Source organism: Bos indicus x Bos taurus, chromosome 3 (assembly GCF_003369695.1).
Source record: "Bos indicus x Bos taurus breed Angus x Brahman F1 hybrid chromosome 3, Bos_hybrid_MaternalHap_v2.0, whole genome shotgun sequence".
Lineage (NCBI taxonomy): Eukaryota > Metazoa > Chordata > Mammalia > Artiodactyla > Bovidae > Bos > Bos indicus x Bos taurus.
Genome location: NC_040078.1, coordinates 590,578 through 611,257, shown reverse-complemented (window position 1 = coordinate 611,257; position 20,680 = coordinate 590,578). Strand labels below are relative to the sequence as shown.

General features: G+C 37.9%; 1 protein-coding gene across 8 annotated transcripts in view; it reads left to right on the top strand.

Annotated features, from left to right (window-relative positions):
• The window catches only part of DCAF6 (DDB1 and CUL4 associated factor 6), a 183,571-nt gene that overhangs the window by 148,553 nt on the left and 14,338 nt on the right, over positions 1-20,680 (top strand). For all 8 annotated transcript variants that reach the window (XM_027526425.1, XM_027526419.1, XM_027526387.1 and 5 more), the window contains 3 exons: positions 14,368-14,506; positions 16,152-16,308; positions 16,932-17,020. In XM_027526425.1, coding sequence (XP_027382226.1) covers positions 14,368-14,506; positions 16,152-16,308; positions 16,932-17,020 — 385 coding nt within the window. The remainder of the gene's footprint in view (positions 1-14,367; positions 14,507-16,151; positions 16,309-16,931; positions 17,021-20,680) is intronic.

Below are 20,680 nucleotides of genomic sequence, written 5' to 3'. Positions count from 1 at the left end.
GGCTATAGTTTATTATGAAGAGGGAAAAACACATCAGATAGAATCTAGAAGAATCCAGGCACAAGCTTCCAATGCTCTCCCACCCAGGATGGTCCATACAACGTGCTCCTTTTTCCAGCAGTAAAAGGCATCTGACGCTAGTGTAATGTTTCTTCCCAGAGAAGCCTGCTTAAGACTCAAAATCCACCAGTTTTATTGGAGGCAAGTCATATAGGCACCCTCTGCACCAAACCACAACCACCTGAGTTCCAGATCCTGAAGGAAAGTAGACGTTCACGATAAATCACATTATTTGTACAGACCATCTTGGCAACCAGGTACGTCAGGGTTCATTGTCCCAGGCAGGCAGGACAATGGAGGAAACATTATAAAGTCAAGTTCCCAGGCACCAGCCAAGGGCCAGCCTTGGAAACAGACCCTTCTAAAGATAGCAGCATTGGGCCTGCTATACTTTACTTTTATTTACTAATGCACTTTGAGGCAAAGAATTGAAACTTCCCCCCAACCCCCCTCCACACACATACCACAGACACAAGAGGAGTAGAAACAGCAAGATGCTCTCCAGCAACTCATCCATGTCTCTCATATCTGATACTTGTAAAAGATAGTGACTGAAATTCCAATCCAGAGACCTTTCTTATTGGTAACAATAAATCTATAAACAAGGGCTTTAAAGCACTTAAAAGTATCATTTTAAAAAAACACAAGTAGCATCTTTTCTAAATTTTTATTCATAGATTCATATGGCCATCAAACTTTTTTTTAGTTGATAATTTAAAGCTAAATTTGAGCTTAATTCTGAAAAATCCAAGACTCTAAATTTGGAGGTTCAAGCCAGTGAGGTTTTCTCTCTGAAAACCATTAAGTAAATACGAGAAAAGTGTGTACATAGTAGACTTCATAGACTGGTATTTAGAGTTACAGTGAGGCATAAATAAGTGAAATTTAACTTATTTTTTTGTTATAGTATCATTTGCCTAGGAAAGTTTCCTTGGCATATACCATAACAACTTTGGATCTCATGCCAAAGTTTTATCAGTTTGGTTCAGTTCAGTCGCTCAGTCGTGTCTGACTCTTTGCCACCCCACGAATCGCAGCATGCCAGGCCTCCCTGTCCATCACCAACTCCCGGAGTTCACTCAGACTCACGTCCATCGAGTCAGTGATGCCATCCATCCATCTCATCCTCTGTTGTCCCCTTGTCCTCCTGCCCCCAATCCCTCCCACCATCAGCGTCTTTTCCAGTGAGTCCACTCTTCTCATGAGGTGGCCAAAGTACTGGAGTTTCAGCTTTAGCATCATTCCCTCCAGAGAAATCCCAGGGCTGATCTCCTTCAGAATGGACTGGTTGGATCTCCAGCTGCTCTGAAAATAGAGACATAAACGTAGTGTTTGTTGCATAAACCCTCCTGTTGCAGAGGACAGCACAGGAGATGGGGACTGAGAATGGCATCCGTTTGTTTGTAGAAACCTAATATTTTGATCTTTGAATGGGGAACTCAGTCTCAAGTTTTGTAAATAAATGCATACTCAATTTATTTTAAGATGGAAGAATTTAGTTATAAATCAGGAAGATGGAGGTTACTGTTGCCTTAAGCGTTCTGAGTTTGGAAAATCCTACACTGTCTATACCTCTCTCTGAAACTTATAAACCACATTAGTATAATAAACCCTGTAAGAAAACCTGCAAAAAGGAAACCTTTTTAGCTGTTCTTAATTCATTTTTTATACATTTATTTGAACACAAACCTGTTATGTGGAAAGCCTCCAAAAATCCCACAACTTGGAAAATGCTTTTCAGATCATTCCAATTTACAGCCTACAGTTCACTTGCTCAGTTGTGTCCGACTCTTTGCCAACCCCATGGACTGCAGCATGCGAGCCTTACCTGTCCATCACCAACTCCTGGAGCTTACTCAAACTCATGACCATTGAGTTGGTGAAGCCATTCAACCATCTCATCCTCTGTCATCCCCTTATCCTCCTGCCTTCAGTCTTTTCCACCATCAGGGTCTTTTCCAATGAGTCAGTTCTTTGCTTCAGGTGACCAAAGCATTGGAGTTTCAGCTTCAGCATCAGTCCTTCCAATGAATATTCAGGGCTGATCTCCTTCAGAATGGACTGGTTGGATCTCCTTGCAGTCCAAGGGACTCTCAATAGTCTTCTCCAACACGACAGTTCAAAAGCATCAGTTGCTCAGTGCTCAGCTTTCTTCATAGTCCACCTCTCATATCTATACATGACCACTGGAAAAACCATAGCCTTGACTGGATGGACCTTTGTTGGCAAAGTAATGTCTCTCCTTTTCAATATGCTATCTAGGTTGGACATAACTTTCCTTCCAAGGAGTAAGCGTCTTTTAATTTCATGGCTGCAGTCACCATCTGCAGTGATTTTGGATCCCCAAGAAAATAAAGTCTGGCACTGTTTCCACTGTTTCCCCATCTATTTCCCATGAAGTGATGGGACCAGAAGCCATGATCTTCATTTTCTGAATGTTGAGCTTTAAGCCAACTTTTTCACTCTCCTCTTTCACTTTCATCACGAGGCTTTTTATTTATTTATCAAATTGGAAGTGGTCAAACGAGATGGCAAGAGTGAATGTCGACATTCTAGGAATCAGTGAAATGAAATGGACTGGAATGGGTGAATTTAACTCAGATGACCATTATATCTACTACTGCAGGCAAGAATCCCTCAGAAAAAATGGAGTAGCCATCATAGTCGACAAAAGAGTCCGAAATGCAGTACTTGGATGCAATCTCAAAAACGACAGAATGATCTCTGTTCGTTTCCAAGGCAAACCATTCAATATCACAGTAATCCAAGTCTGCCCCAACCAGTAACACTGAAGAAGCTGAAATTGAACGGTTCTATGAAGACCTACAAGACCTCTTAGAACTAACACCCAAAAAATATGTCCTTGTCATTATAGGGGACTGGAATGCAAAAGTAGGAAGTCAAGAAACACCTGGAGTAACAGGCAAATTTGGCCTTGGAATACGGAATGAAGCAGGGCAAAGACTAATAGATTTTTGCCAAGAAAATGCACTGGTCATAACAAACACCCTCCTCCAACAACACAAGAGAAGACTCTATACACGGACATCACCAGATGGTCAACACTGAAATCAGATTGATTATATTCTTTGCAGCCAAAGATGGAGAAGCTCTATACATTCAGCAAAAACAAGACCAGGAGCTGACTGTGGCTCAGACCATGAACTCCTTATTGCCAAATTCAGACTTAAATTGAAGAAAGTAGGGAAAACCACTAGACCATTCAGGTATGACCTAAATCAAATCCTTTATGATTATACAGTGGAAGTGAGAAATATATTTAAGGGCCTAGATCTGATAGATAGAGTGCCTGATGAACTATGGAAGGAGGATCGTGGCATTGTATAGATGACAGGGATCAAGACCATTCCCATGGAAAAGAAATGCAGAAAAGCAAAATGGCTGCATGGGGAGGCCTTACAGATAGCTGTGAAAAGAAGAGAAGCGAAAAGCAAAGGAGAAAAGGAAAGATATAAACATCTGAATGCAGAGTTCCAAAGAATAGCAAGAAGAGATAAGAAAGCCTTCTTCAGCAATCAGTGCAAAGAAATAGAGGAAAACAACAGAATGGGAAAGACTAGGGATCTCTTCAAGAAAATTAGAGATACCAAGGGAACATTTCATGCAAAGATGAGCTCGATAAAGGACAGAAATGGTATGGACCTAACAGAAGCAGAAGATATTAAGAAGAGATGGCAAAATACACAGAAGAACTGTACAAAAAAGATCTTCACGACCCAGATAATCACGATGGTGTGATCACTCATCTAGAGCCAGACATCCTGGAATGTGAAGTCAAGCAGGTCTTAGAAAGCATCACTACGAACAAAGCTAGTGGAGCTGATAGAATTCCAGTTGAGCTATTTCCAATCCTGAAAGATGATGCTGTGAAAGTGCTGCACTCAATATGCCAGCAAATTTGGAAAACTCAGCAGTGGCCACAGGACTGGAAAAGGTCAGTTTTCATTCCAATCCCAAAGAAAGGCAATGCCAAAGAATGCTCAAACTACCACACAATTGCACTCATCTCACACGCTAGTAAAGTAATGCTCAAAATTCTCCAAGCCAGGCTTCAGCAATATGTGAACCGTGAACTTCCTGATGTTCAAGCTGGTTTTAGAAAAGGCAGAGGAACCAGAGATCAAATTGCCAACATCCACTGGATCATGGAAAAAGCAAGAGAGTTCCAGAAAAACATCTATTTCTGCTTTATTGACTATGCCAAAGCCTTTGACTGTGGGGATCACAATAAACTGTGGACAATTCTGAAAGATAGGAATACCAGACCACGTGATCTGCCTCTTGAGAAATTTGTATGCAGGTCAGGAAGCAACAGTTAGAATTGGACATGGAACAGCAGACGGGTTCCAAATAGGAAAAGGAGTTTGTCAAGGCTGTATATTGTCACCCTGTTTATTTAACTTATATGCAGAGTACATCATGAGAAACGCTGAACTGGAAGAAACACAAACTGGAATCAGGATTGCTGGGAGAAATATCAATAACCTCAGATATGCAGATGACACCACCCTTATGGCAGAAAGTAAAGAAGAATTAAAGAGCCTCTTGATGAAAGTGAAAGTGGAGAGTGAAAAAGTTGGCTTAAAGCTCAACATTCAGAAAACGAAGATCATGGCATCCGGTCCCACCACTTCATGGGAAATAGATGGGGAAACAGTGGAAACAGTGTCAGACTTTATTTTTCTGGGCTCCAAAATCACTGCAGATGGTGACTGCAGCCATAAATTTAAAAGACGCTTACTCCTTGGATGGAAAGTTATTACCAACCTAGATAGCATATTCAAAAGCAAAGACATTACTTTGCCAACAAAGATTCGTCTAGTCAAGGCTATGGTTTTTCTTGTGGTCATGTATGGATGTGAGAGTTGGACTGTGAAGAAGGCTGAGCGCCGAAGAATTGATGCTTTTGAACTGTGGTATTGGAGAAGACTCTTGAGAGTCCCTTGGACTGCAAGGAGATCCAACCAGTCCATTCTGAAGGAGATCAGCCCTGGGATTTCTTTGGAAGGAATGATGCTAAGGCTAAAACTCCAGTACTTTGGCCACCTAATGCGAAGAGTTGACTCATTGGAAAAGACTGTGATGCTGGGAGGGATTGGGGGCAGGAGGAGAAGGGGACGACAGAGGATGAGATGGCTGGATGGCATCACTGACTAGATGGACGTGAGTCTCAGTGAACTCAGTGAGTTGGTGATGGACAGGGAGGCTTGGCATGCTGCGATTCATGGGGTCGCAAAGAGTCGGACACGACTGAGTGACTGATCTGATCTGATTATTATTATTTTTTACTTTACCATATTGTATTGGTTTTGCCATACATCAACATGCATGCGCCACGGGTGTACATGTGTTCCCCATCCTGAACCCCCCTCCCATCTCCCTCCCCATACCATCCCTCTGGGTCATCCCAGTGCACCAGCCCCAAGCTTCCTGTATCCTGTATTGAACCTGGACTGGCAATTCATTTCTTATATGATATTATACATGTTTTAATACCATTCTCCCAAATCATCCCCCGCCCACTGCCACAGAGTCCAAAACACTGTTCTATACATCTGTGTCTTTTGCTGTCTCGCATACAGGGTTGTCGTTACCATCTTTCTAAATTCCATATATATGCGTTAGTATACTGTATTGGTGTTTTTCTTTCTGGCTTACTTCATTCTGTATAATAGGCTCCAGTTTCATCCACCTCATTAGAACTGATTTAAATGTATTCTTTTTAATGGCTGAGTAATAATCCATTGTGTATATGTACCACAGCTTTCTTATCCATTCATCTGCTGATGGACATCTAGGTTGCTTCCATGTCCTGGCTATTATAAACAGTGCTGTGATGAACATTGGGGTACACGTGTCTCTTTCCCTTCTGGTTTCCTCAGTGTGTATGCCCAGCAGTGGGATTGCTGGATCATAAGGCAGTTCTATTTCCAGTTTTTTAAGGAAACTCCACCCTGTTATCCATAGTGGTTGTACTAGTTTGCATTCCCATGTAAGAGTGTTCCCTTTTCTCCATACCCTCTCCAGCATTTATTGCTTGTAGACTTTTGGATTGCAGCCATTCTGACTGGTGTGAAACGGTACTTCATTGTGGTTTTGATTTGCATTTCTCTGATAATGAGTGATCTTGAGCATCTTTTCATGTGTTTGTTAGCCATCTCTATGTCTTCTTTGGAGAAATGTCTATTTATTTCTTTGGCCCATTTTTTGATTGGGTCGTTTATTTTTCTGGAATTGAGCTGCAGGAGTTGCTTGTATATTTTTGAGATTAGTTGTTTGTCAGTTGCTTCGTTTGCTGTTATTTTCTCCCATTCTGAAGGCTGTCTTTTCACCTTGCTTATAGTTTCTTTAGTTGTGCAGAAGCTTTTAGTTTTAATTAGATCCCATTTGTTTATTTTTCCTTTTATTTCCAATATTCTGGGAGGTGGGTCATAGAGGATCCTGCTGTGATGTATGTCAGAGAGTGTTTTGCCTATGTTCTCCTCTAGGAGTTTTATAGTTTCTGGTCTTATGTTTAGATCTTTAATCCATTTTGAGTTTATTTTTGTGTATGGTGTTAGAAAGTGTTCTAGTTTCATTCTTTTACAAGTGGTTGACCAGTTTTCCCAGCACCACTTGTTAAAAGAGATTGTCTTTTGTCCACTGTGTATTCTTGCCTCCTTTGTCAAAGATAAGGTGTCCATAGATGCGTGGGTTTATCTCTGGGCTTTCAATTTTGTTTCATTGATCTATATTTCTGTCTTTGTGCCAGTACCATACTGTCTTGATGACTGTGGCTTTGTAGTAGAGCCTGAAAGGAGGCTTTTTAGTTCCTCTTCACTTTCTGCTATAAGGGTGGTGTCATCTGCATATCTGAGGTTATTGATATTTCTCCCGGCAGTCTTGAGATCAGCTTGTGCTTCTTCCAGCCCAGCGTTTCTCTTGATGTACTCTGCATATAAGTTAAATAAGCAGGGTGACAATATACAGCCTTGACGTACTCCTTTTCCTATTTGGAACCCGTCTGTTCCATGTCCAGTTCTAACTGTTGCTTCCTGACCTGCATATAGGTTTCTTAAGAGGCAGGTCAGGTGGTCTGGTATTCCCATCTCTTTCAGAATTTCCCCAGTTTATTGTGATCCCCACAGTCAAAGGCTTTGGCATAGTCAATAAAGCAGAAATAGATGTTTTTCTGGAACTCTCTTGCTTTTTTGATGATCCAGCGGATGTTGGCAATTTGATCTCTGGTTCCTCTGCCTTTTCTAAAACCAGCTTGAACATCAGGAAGTTCATGGTTCACATATTGCTGAAGCCTGGCTTGGAGAATTTTGAGCATTACTTTACTAGTGTGTGAGATGAGTGCAATTGTGTGGTAGTTTGAGCATTCTTTGGCATTGCCTTTCTTTGGGATTGGAATGAAAACTGACCTTTTCCAGTCCTGTGGCCACTGCTGAGTTTTCCAAATTTGCTGGCATATTGAGTGCAGCACTTTCACAGCATCATCTTTCAGGATTGGAAATAGCTCAACTGGAATTCTATCAGCTCCACTAGCTTTGTTCATAGTGATGCTTTCTAAGGCCCGCTTGACTTCACATTCCAGGATGTCTGGCTCTAGATGAGTGATCACACCATCGTGATTATCTTGGTCGTGAAGCCTTTTTTGTACAGTTCTTCTGTGTATTCTTGCCACCTCTTCTTAATATCTTCTGCTTCTGTTAAGTCCATACCTGTCCTTTATTGAGCCCATCTTTGCATGAAATGTTCCTTTGGTATCTCTAATTTTCTTGAAGAGATCTCTAGTCTTTCCCATTCTGTTGTTTTCCTCTATTTCTTTGTATTGATCACTGAGGAAGGCTTTCTTATCTCTTCTTGCTATTCTTATAACTCTACATTCAGATGCTTATATCTTTCCTTTTCTCCTTTGCTTTTCGCATCTCTTCTTTTCACAGCTATTTGTAAGGCCTCCTCTGACAGCCATTTTGCTTTTTTACATTTTAACTTTGTTAGTTGTATACATTTAGCATTCAGCTTTTTTTACATTAACATTTAATTTGCAGTCAGAGAACATGGTTGATTTAGACCTATATTTTGAAATTTATAGAAACTGGCATTGTGGCCTGTTCTGTGATAAATTTGTAAATGTTTCATGTGTGCTTGAAAAGCATGTGACTTTAATTTTTAATGTAGAATTTTATATGTGACCATGATATTGTGTTGTTCAGTTGCTATGCCGTGTTCAGCTTTTTGCAACCCATGTACTGCAGCATGCAAAGCTTCCCTGTCCTTCACTGTCTCCTGGAGTTTGCTCAAAATTTTGTTCATTGAATCCCACCATCTCATCCTCTGTCGTCCCCTTCTCCTCCTGCCTTCAATCTTTCCCAGCATCAAGGTCTTTTCTAATGAGTCAAGTCTTCACATCAGGTGGTCAAATATTGGATCTTCAGCTTCAAAATCAGTCCTTCCAATGAATATTCAGGGTTGATTGGTTGGATCTCTTTGCTGTCCTAGGAGCATCAAGAGTCTTCTTCAGTACCACAGTTAGAAAGCATTAATTTCTTCGGCCCTCAGCTTTCTTTATAGTCCAACTCTCATGTCTGTACATGACTGCTGGAAAAACCATCTTTGACTATCTGGATCTTTGTTGGCAAGTGATGTCTCTGCTTTTTAATATGCTGTCTAGGTTTATCATATCTTTTCTTCCAAGGAGCAAGCGTCTTTTAATTTCATGGCTGCAGTCACTATCCACAATGATTTTGGAGCCCAAGAAAATGAAATCTTGTCACTGTTTCCACATTCCCCCCATCTGTTTGCCATGAAGTCATGGGACTGAATGCCATGAACTTCGTATTTTGAATGTTGAGTTTTAAGCCAGCTTTTTTCACTTTCCTTTTTTTTTTCACTTTCCTTCATCAAGAGGTTCTTTGGTTCCTCTTCACTTTCTGCCATTATAGTGTTATCATCTGCATTATCTGAGGTTGTTGATATTTCTCCCAGTGATCTTGATTCTAGCTTTGAGTCATCCAGTGCAGCGTTTTGCATGATGTACTCCGCACATAATTTGGATAAGCAGGGTGACTGTATGCAGCGTTGACATACTCCTTTCCCAATTTTGAACCAGTTCCATGTCCAGTTCTAACTGTTGTTTCTTGTTCTGCATACAGGTTTCTCAGGAGACAGGTAAAGGTGATCTGGTATTCCCATCTCCTTCAGAATTTTCCACCGTTTGTTTTGATCCACACAGTTAAAGGTTTTAGCATAGTCAATGAAATAGATTGTGTTTTGGAATTCCCTTGTTTTTACTATGATCCAGCAGATTTTGGCAATTTGGTCTCTGGTTCCTCTGTGTTTTCTAAATCCAGCTTGTACATCTGCAAGTTCTTGGTTCATGTACTGCTGAAGCCTAGCCTGAAGGATTTTGATCATAATTTTGCTAGCATGTGAAATGAGTGAAATTGTATGGTTATTTGAACATTGTTTGGCATTGCCTTTTTTTGAGACTGAAATGAAAACACTTTTTCCAGACCTGTGGCCATTTCTGACTTAAGGCTCACCATTAGATTAAGACTGTTAGTTGTGCTGTTCAAATTATCTCTATTGTTTGGTGCTTGACTTATAAAATAGTGAGACAGATGTATTGAAGTCATTATGTCCTTATAGTTCTATCATTTTCTTTTTTTTCTTTTAATTTTATTTTATTTTTAAACTTTACAATATTGTATTAGTTTTGCCAAATATCGAAATGAATCCGCCACAGGTATACCTGTGTTCCCCATCCTGAACCCTCCTCCCTCCTCCCTCCCCATACCCTCCCTCTGGGTCGTCCCAGCGCACCAGCCCCAAGCGTACAGCATCGTGCATCGAACCTGGACTGGCGACTCGTTTCATACAGGATATTATACATGTTTCAATGCCATTCTCCCAAATCTCCCCACCCTCTCCTTCTCCCACAGAGTTGGGTATATATATATTAAATTATTATTTCTTCCTGGTAAAGTGAACTTATTATATATGTAGTAATCCTTTCTACCTTGACATTACTTTTTATAGTAGTCTATTTTATCTGATATTAATGTAGCTATGCCATTTTTCATTTGATAACTGTTTGCACAGTATCCTTTTGCCTGAAATCCTTTCCTTGTTCTCATACTTTAGGTATGTCTGAAACAGTTTCTTTTTCTCTCCGTTGGTCAGTTTAGTCTCTTTAATTTATTATTATCATGGCTATTTTTGGATTTGTTTTCCAACTTTTTTTGGGAGCAGGGGGGCTTCCCTGATAGCTCAGTTGGTAAAGAATCTGCCTCCAATCCGGGAGACCCTGGTTCGATTCCTGGTTTGGGAAGATCCCCTGGAGAAGGAATAGGCTACCATTCCAGTATTCTGGCCTGGAGAATTCCATGGACTGTATAAGTCCATGGGGTTGCAAAGAGTCAGACATGACTGAGAACCTTTACCTTTCACTTTTCACTTTCCAACTTTTTACTTCTAATTTTCCTGTTATACCATTTTTTTTTAAACTTTCCTGTCATTTTTAGGACTAAGATTTTGATCCTTTTTTTTTTTTTTCTTTTCCATTTTTTTGGTCCACTGGGTTGGAAGATATGTAGCACATCTGTATGATACATGCATGTGTTTTATATGTGGTGCACACGTGTTATGTATGATGTGTGTGACGTATGTGTGATGTGTATATATATGTATGCCACGCAGCATGTGGGATATTAGCTCCCTGACCAGGGATTGAACCCAGGCTCTTGACAGTGAAAACGCAGAGTCCTAACCACTAGACTGCCAGGGAATTCCCTTCAATGTTTTCATTCTAAGTTTATTCATTTCTTTAGAACTGTTTGCCGTGTTGGACATTATCTGATTATATATACAAGCGTAGCATTTACTGTCACTTTTTATCTTCTAACTTGAAATTTGTGCACTTTAAGCTTTTTTTCTGTTTTACATCATTTCCTACAGTGGTAGGTACCCTGATCTTTGACCTAAATTGTAACAGTACAAGCTACATTTCTTGAGATCTAGATTTCACAATTATTCTTTATCAGGATGGGTAAGCCAAACAAACATTAAGCAGTAAATTAGACCATATTGTAGAGCAAACTTTTTTAAAGTTCACTTTGGTTGTTTTTGGTTGTGCTCAGTCTTTGTTGCTGTGTGAGGACTTTCTTTGCTTGCTGCAAGCAGGGGCTGCCCTTTGTCCCAGCCTGCAGGCTTCTTCATTATGGGGACTTCTCTCGTTATGGAGCACAGGGTCTGGATGCACAGGCTTCAGTACTTGCAACTCATGGGCTCAGGGATTGTGTGGTGTGTGGCTCTAGGGCAAGTGGGCTTTAGTAGTTGCAGCACGCAGGCTCAGTAGTCGTGGCTTGCACGCTCTAGAGTGCCAGATCAGAAGTTGTGGTGCAGGGGCTTAGTTGCTCGTCTAGCATGTGGAATCCTTCCAGACCGGGAATTGTACCCATGTTCCCTGCATTGGCAGGCTGATTCCTATCCACTGTGCTACCAGGGAAGTCCCTAGAGCAAACTTTTAAGTGAAATGAACACTTATGATTTGGTACCATCTTCACTAATTCTTAATTATTATCATCCCATTACTCATTCAGCTTTAATTTTGGCCATACTGCTTTTTGAGCTTCTGATTCTTGCTGTGTTGTATAGTTTATTTTTCCATTTATAGCTCCTAAGGCCTCTGCTTTATCAGCAAGGTTATTTCTGTTCCTTCTGCTACCTGATACTCTACTTATTCCTTTTTTTTTTTTTTTTTTTTTAGTTTATTTTATTGAAGTATAGTTGATTTACAATGTTGCATTAGTTTCTAGATACTCTACTTTCTTAGCAAGAGATTTTTCTTTTTGGTTTCTTGCTATTCACGTATTTTTAACTGATTAAGAATCCTTTTTTCTTCTACTTTAGAAAAAAGAGAATTGCAGTCATATTAATTGTTTCATTTGAGAGCATTTGAACTCTCAACCCTTCCCATTTATCATTTGCCAGTCAGAAAGAGATAATCAGAGTAAACTGAACATGTCAGCTTTCTCTGTGGAAGTTTCTAATTATGTCTAGCTTAAATTTTTGGATCCCCCCCTTTTTTTAATATGTGTAACATAGGATAAAATTTTTAAAACACTTTCTAAATAGCCTATAGAATTTTATAAAATATCATTTTATGAAAAAGAAAACTTTATGTTATAAGACTACATAATTGTTATAGAATTGTTTTAGAAAGTGCTATTAACAGTTTAGTGTCTGTTTTTCTAGATTCTTTCTATGTATATATAAGTTTTTCCTCTATGAATTATTTTGTAACCTATATTATAGATCCTTTAAGATAATACTGATATTTTCCATATTCTTGCTTATGGATCTTATCATTTTTAATGACATAAGTATTATTTAATGACATAAGTATTCCAGTGTACAGATATGCCATAATTTATTTAACCTATCCTTTCTGTGTATAAAACATTTAGATTATTGCAGTGTTTCTCAAACTGCTGTGGTGAATATATGTGTGTATGTGTATATTTATATTGTGAAAAAACATGGATATTTGCATATGTCTTTTATAGCATGCATTTATTAAAAGATAAGATCGCTACATCAAAACAAATACATATTTTAGGTTTTAATGGATATTATTTAATTTCTCCTCAAAAATATATTGTACTGGAACAGTAATATACTGCCAGTGGGATTATAAACTGCTGTAACCACTTTGGAAAGTTGTTTGAGAGTATCTATTAAGATAAACATATGTATATACTGTGGGCCAGCATATCTACTTCTAAATATATGCTCAAGAGAAATACGTACATATATTCATCAGAGCACTATTTTTGTCATCAAATCCTGTAAACAACCCAGTGTCTACCAACAGTTGTATGGATACATAAATTATAATGTATTTATGTAAAGTAGTATTGTACAGCAAAGAGAATGAATGAACTACAGCTAAATACAGCAACATGGATGAATCTGACAAATATAATGTTGAGCTAAAGAAGCTAGACACAAAATACATCATATGATTTTGTTTAATTAATGAAACAGGCAAAAATTAACCCATCATGTTAGAAGTCAGAATAGTGCAGCATAATAATAGAAATGGAGAATGGGAGGCTTCTGAATTCTATTTATTCTCTATTTCTCAATACTTGTGCTGGTTACATGGGCCTATTTTGCATGCAGTGAGCTACACCTTTCTGACTTACACCTTCCTGTATATGTTTCTACATAAGTGAAAATTTACAGCCAAAGACTGCTTTTTTTTTTTTAATATATAAAACCTTCAAACTCCTACCAGTAGTGCCTGTTTTCCTGTGCTCTTGCCACTCTGATAGATGTAAAAAAAATTTTAATATGATAGATATACAAAAAGATGAATTTCTCTTATTATTAGTGAGGCTAAGCATCTTTTTGCATATTTATTAACAGTCTCTTTCTTCTGTAATTTCTTTGTTCATGTCATTATTTTTCTATTATAGTACTTATTTTTCATACTGATTTGTAGACACTTGATATATTTTGGATTTTTGTTTATTATATTGCAGAATATAATGTTTTAAATAACAAGTTCAAACTAACAGTTATTTAGGGGAAAGTTTCTTCTAGTAATGAAATCAGTCTTAAAGAGGGTCCATTGTTCTTCCTCTCTAGCTCTGTGACCCAACTGGGTTCTTAGGAAAGTAAAAATCAGCCTCATTAGTTCCATTCTGTACTCTAATATGAAGTTCATGTAGAATAGATTCTATTAGAAGATCCTTGTTTTATTCATAGATATCAATATTCTTTCCTTGACTAGTTTATTCTTTGCTGAGAACAAAATCTCCTTTAAACAAAATCTCAAAACATCCACAGCAATTATATGTTACCTTTAGTTTCTTTTTTTGGTTTCTGTTTATGCCTTTGTATTTCCTAAATATGGAGAGGACATATAATATTGAGTAGGTTTTGTTTTATGTATAGTAAATTGCATATTAATTTTGTCTGTATTATATTCTTATAAAATAGCCGTTTAAATAGTGTGCCGCATGCTATTTCCTTTACTCTCAACCAGTACCAAATTTCTAAATGATCTCTTAACTAAAACATTTTGTTTTAGTAACTCAACTAGTTTGATGTAGTCTTACTGTTTTGTCTGCCTTTTTATGCTTTTGATTGGGGATGCCTTATTGAGATAATGTTGAGTTTAAATAATTTCTAGATTTCACTTGACTTTAATGTTGCTCACTTTCATTCTGTAGTGGCCTGTGAATGTTTTATATTTATTTCTGTATTTTTCTTTTAATATGTAATTCATAGACGCTCTGCTGTTGCCCGCATTCAGGAGTTCTTCAGGCGGAGAAAAGAAAGGAAAGAAATGGAGGAATTGGATACTTTGAACATTAGAAGGCCACTAGTAAAGATGGTTTATAAGGGCCATCGCAACTCAAGGACAATGGTACCATATACTGATGACATTGTTTGGAAGAACTGCAGTTTCATAATATGAATTTTTTTCCATAATGGTTGTTTTTATATATGCCAGTGTGATTCTACTATATTCTGTGTAATTATCTCTGTACATAGCATTTATTGCACTTTCCCAGTTATCTCTTTACTCAAATATAGTTCTTTTTGTCCTATAATATGTTGTGAAAGAGCATTATTTTTTATAAGAAAACTCTACCCTACTGAGGAACTATTATAGAACTTTAAAAATGTTAGCTTATATAGGTAACCATTGCTTCTTTTTTGCTCTCTCATACTTGCTATCTACTTTCCTAGTAGATTTTTTTTTAGTTCATATTAGTTTCTTTTGTTGGTTGTACAGAGAAAGATTTGGATATATGAAATCCAGGTTCATTACAAAATATAGTCAGATTAATTATAACTTTTTAAAAGATTGATAAAGATTTGTTTTAGTCACCTTGTCTTTCTAAACTTCAATTTCCTCATCTATGAAGTAAAAACAGACCAGATGATATCTAAGATCTTTTCAAGTGTTTATAACCCAGAAGTCTATCTACATAATGCAATTTTAACTATTTACTGAGAAAATCTTGTGAGATGATTAACAGCTGTCACTCTGAACCATTCATATCTGAAAGTGTTCTCATATATTCCTTGAGTTTTCAAAAAGTATCTACAGAATCAATTTCAATCTACTTTCTTTAGGGTAGAGGGAAAAAGTAACTTTGGGATGAGGAAATAATTAGCTCTTTTTATAGATACCATGTAGTAGCAATTTACTTATTTTACAAGGACTACTCATTATTAATAGAAGCAATCAATTTGTATTTCTTGTGTTTCTATGGTTAAAATTTTGGATGGAAATAACTGGGGATAGGAATGGAAAAAAATAGAAGACAAGTAAATAGAATAGTAGCTGCAAGTAACAAGAAAACTGGCTCCCCTCCTTTGCTGCCAAAAATGTCAAAGTCGCAGCTGCACGTAATATGATTTCAAAAATTCTGATCTGAAATACAAAGATTTTTGATGGTTCATTTTGTGCATCTGCCGAAAAACTCCATCATAATCATCTTAACATGTCCTTTGTTTCATCGCTTCATGAAAGTAAATATGTATTTATATCTTTGCTTCTTGATTGTGAGAACTTCTGATAGCTAATAAAAAGGTTGGTAATTTTGTTCTTTGGCATAAAGCAAAATACTGGGGGGAGCAATTCATTTTTTTCTATGAATTGTTTATATTATCTTTTAAAGCGACAATGGAACCAGTTTTGGAAAGTTCAGTGACATCTGTATATAAATTTTCATTATATTGTCCATAACCCAGAAATCTCATTCATTCATTTAGCAGTTATTAACTCAGCACCTACTGTGTGCCCAGGTACTGTTTCAAGCACTATAAATATAATATCGAACAAAATAAAATACTTACCTTCATCATGGGGGACTTTATTTTCTTCCATTTTATCCCTACTAATAAATCTCTGTCATGGTCAATATACTGGAAGACAAAGATTCTCTTCAATTTTTTATTTTCTAAGCCAATTAATTTTTTAAACTTGAGAATAGAAAAATCTTTTTTTAATAACTTTGATTTGAAATCTCTTATAATTTTCTGTTTTTCTTAACCCTTAGATAAAAGAAGCCAATTTCTGGGGTGCCAACTTTGTAATGAGTGGTTCTGACTGCGGCCATATCTTCATCTGGGATCGTCACACTGCTGAGCATTTAATGCTTCTGGAGGCTGATAATCATGTGGTAAACTGCCTGCAGCCCCACCCGTTTGACCCAAGTAAGATGACCTTTTATAAGGCAAGGGTTCAAAATCATTAGTATGATTAATCAGCTTCAACTTTTTTCTAGTTGTAAGAATAATCCAAATTATCCTAGTAGGCAGCTACTAGGGTCAAGTATTGCTCTTCTTGGGTTTAAAACAAAAAAAGTTTACAACCTGTTTTTGGCTGAAAATAGAGGGAAATAGATTAAAAAGTTTATTCTCCTAATAGTTCTTCTTAGTTTTATCAGCTATAAGAGCTTCAGTTGATTGGACTTTTCCCTGCTTAACCAAATGGAACTTCTGTGCCTGTTAGTCTTTACATATCAGAATTAATTTACCAGAACAAAGGAGCAATGACTTGTTCTTACCTTCCATTTGACATTCCCATGTTTCTCATAAAAGAACAGTAAATAGGAAAAAAATTTGAGTGATTTCAAGATGGTTTTAAAATTGTATTATAGGGTAACTTTTAGGAAATCTTCAAAACAGTATTCTCGGTTAACAGTTAAACGTATCAGTACAATGTCCATTCTAACTCAGTTTTGCTGAATATATACATCCATGCATATATACATTACACATTTAAGTGAATTAATGACATTTCTAAGCTTTATATTAATGTGAACTATTTTTTCTAGTTCTCGCTTCATCTGGCATAGATTATGACATAAAAATCTGGTCACCACTAGAGGAATCAAGGATTTTTAACCGAAAACTTGCTGATGAAGTAAGATTTTTGTTATATTTATTATAGAACATATTTCACTTTGTTCCTGAAATGCTTAATAATTTTATTTATTTATGTATATATTTTTTGGTTGTGCTGTGCCTTCACTGCTGTGTGGGCTTTCTCTAGTTGCACCAAATGGGAGTTACTCTGTAGTTGTGGTGTGTGGGCTTCTCATTGCAGTGGCTCCTCTTGCTGCAGAGCTTGAGCTCTAGGCACGTGGACTGCAGTAGCTGTGGCATGAGGGCCCAGCGGTTGCAGCTCTTGGGCTCTAGCGCTCAGGCTCAATAGTTGTGGCACAAAGGGTTAGTGGCTCCACGGCATGTGGGACCTTCCCCGGTCAGAGATCAAACCCATGTCTCTTTCATTGGCAGGCAGATTGTTTATCATTGAGCCATCAGGGAGGCCCCTGAAATGCTGTTTTAAGAAGAATCAAAGCAAGTTAATTCACTTAATGAGGTCAAATTTTAAGAAAAAGAAAAGAATAAAACATGCCCACAATACTAGAGAGATAAAAACTGAAATACTGTTTTGATAATTAGAATGTTGATTATCAGTAGTAACAGATAAAGTTTATTATAGTCGAATAGATTGACTATTTTGGCTTGATGCAATGAAGAATAATTAAAAAAAAAAAAAAAAGCCTGTGTCCTTTTAAGAAAGTAGTTTTACTGTAACTTTTCTCCATAATCATAGCCAAATGGGTAGCAGAACAAATGATCAGAGACTCTTTTACTTTATGATTTTATTTTAAGGTTTCCTCAGCTTCTGAAGCTGCTGTTGCATCAGTATTTTTGAAATTAAGTTCTCAGAAGCTGTAGGTTTTTTGCAGGATTCGAAGCAGGAAGATGTATGATATGAAAGCTAAACTCTGGGTATTTCCTCAGCTCCAAACAGAGTTTCCATTTATGGGTTTCATTTAAGATTTCATACAAGTATTTCTTATAAGGAAAATAAGGATCCATTGAGTTAATCAGCTACTAATGAATTACTGAGCTTCTGTGAGGAGGTGAGTGCAACTAAGGTTGATACTGCTACCTCTTACCCCTTCGTGGACCTCAGCCTTGTCATGGCAAAGGGGCTTCCATAACTCAATAAAGCTATGAGCCACATGCTGTGACAGCCACCCGAGAGAGAAAAAGAGTTCTGAAAAAACGTGGTCCACTGGAGGAGGAAATGGCAAAGCACTCCACTATTCTTGTTGCAAGAATCTTATGAACAGGATGAAAAAGCAAAAGGATATGATACTGGAAGATGGGCCCCCATATCAGAAGATGCTACAGGGGAAGAGCAGAGGGCAATTACTAATAGCTCCAGAAAGAATGAAGTGGCTGAGCCAAAGAAGAAATGTCACTCAGTTGTGGATGTATCTGGTGGTGAAAATAAAGTCCAATGTTGTAAAGAACAATATTGCATAGGAATGTTAGGTCCATGAATCAAGGTAAATTGGACTTGGTCAAGCAGGAGAGACAAGAATAAAAATCAACATCTTAGGAATCAGTGAATTAAAATGGACAGGAATGGGTGAATTTAATTCAGATGACCTTTGATTCTACTACTGTGGGCAAGAATCCCTTGTAAGAAATGGAGTAGCCGTCATAGTCAACAAGAGTCTGACATGCAGTACATGGGTACAATCTCAAAAATGACAGAATGATCATTGGTTTGTCTTGGTTTGTCTCCAAGGCAAACCATTCAATATCACAGTAATCCAAGTCTATACCCTAACCATTAATGCCAAAGAAGCTGAAGTTGAATGGTTCTGTGAAGACCTACAAGACTTTCTAGAACTAACACCAAAAAAAGATGTCCTTTTCATCATAAGGGATTCAATTGCAAAAGTAGGAAGTCAGGAGATACCTGGAGTAACATGCAAGTTTTGCCTTGGAATACAAAATGAAACAGGGCAAAGCCTAATAGAGTTTTGTCAAGAGAACACGCTGGTCACAAAGACACCTTTTTCCAACAACACAAGAGAACACTCTACATGTGAACATCACCAGGTGGTCTATAGTAAAATCAGATTGATATTTTTTTGCAGCTGAAAATGGAGAAGCTCTTGACAGTCAGCAAAAATAAGACCTGGAGCTGACTGTGGCTCAGATCATGAGCTCCTTATTGCAAAATTCAGGCTTAAGTTGAAGAAAGTGGGGAAAATAACTAGGCCTTTCAGGTATGACCTTAATCGAATCCCTCTTTATTATACAGTGGAGATGATGAATAGATTCAAGAGATTAGATCTGGTAGAGTGTGCGTAAAGAACTATGGACAGAGGTTTGTAACATACGAGAAGCAGTGACCAAAACCATCCCCAAGAAAAAGAAATTCAAGAAGGCAAAGTGGTTGCCTGAGGAGGCTTTACAAATAGCTGAGAAAACAGAAGTGAAGGGCCAGGGAGAAAGGGAAAGATATACCCAACTGAATGCAGAGTTCTAGAGAATAGCAAGGAGAGATAAGAAGGCCTTCTTAAATGAACAATGCAAAGATATAGAGGAAAACAATAGAATGGGACAGACTAGAGAACTCTTCAAGAAAATAGGAGATAACATGGGAACATTTCATGTAAGGATGGGCACAATAAAGAACAGAAACTGTAAGGACCTAACAGAAGCAGAAGATACTAAGAAGAGGTGGCAAGGATACACAGAAGAACTATACAAAAAGGTCTTAATGACCCAGATAACAACAATGATGTGGTCACTCACCTAGAGCCCCAGACATCCTGGAGTGTGAAGTTAAGTGGGCCTTAGGAAGCATCACTACAAACAAAGCTAGTGGAGGTGATGGAATTCCAACTCAGCTATTTAAAATCCTAAAATAGGATAATGCTGTTAAAGTGCTGCACTCAGTATGTAAGCAAATTTGGAAAATTTAGCAGTGGCCACAGGACTGGAAAAGATCAATCTTCATTCTAATCTCAGAGAAAGGCAATGTGAAAAAATGTTCAAACTACCTCACAATTGCACTCATTTCACATGCTAGTAAGGTTATGCTCAAAATCCTTCTAGCTAGGGTTCAGCAGTATGTGAACCAAGAACTTCCAGATGTACAAGCTGGATTTAGAAAAGGCAGAGAAATTAGAGATCAAACTGCCAACATTTGTTGAATCCCAGAAAAATCAAGGGAATTCCAAGGAAACATTTACTTCTGCTTCATTAACTGTGCTAAACTGTAGGTTGTTATGAATCACAACAAGTAGTGGAAAATTCTCAAAGAGATGGACCACCTTACCTGCCTCTGGGCTTTCCTGATGGTTCAATAGTAAAGGATCCACTTGCAGTGCAGGAGACCCAGGTTTGATAACCTGGGTTGGGAAGATACCCTGAGACGGGAATGGCAGCCCACTCCAGTATTCTTGCTTGGAGAATTCCATGGACAGAGGATCATGGTAGGCTATAGTCGAAGGGTTCACAAAAGTGATGGACACAACTGAGCAACTAACACTCACTTAGTACCTGTCTCCTGAGAAATCAACATGCGGGTCAAGAAGCAATAGTTAGGACCAGACATGGAACAACTGATGGGTTCAAAATTGGGAAAGGAATACATCAAGGCTTGCTTATTTAACTTATATGCAGAGTTCATCATGTAAAATGCTGGGCAGGATGAAGCACAAGCTGGAATCAAGATTGCCAGGAGAAATAACAGCAGGTGTTACCC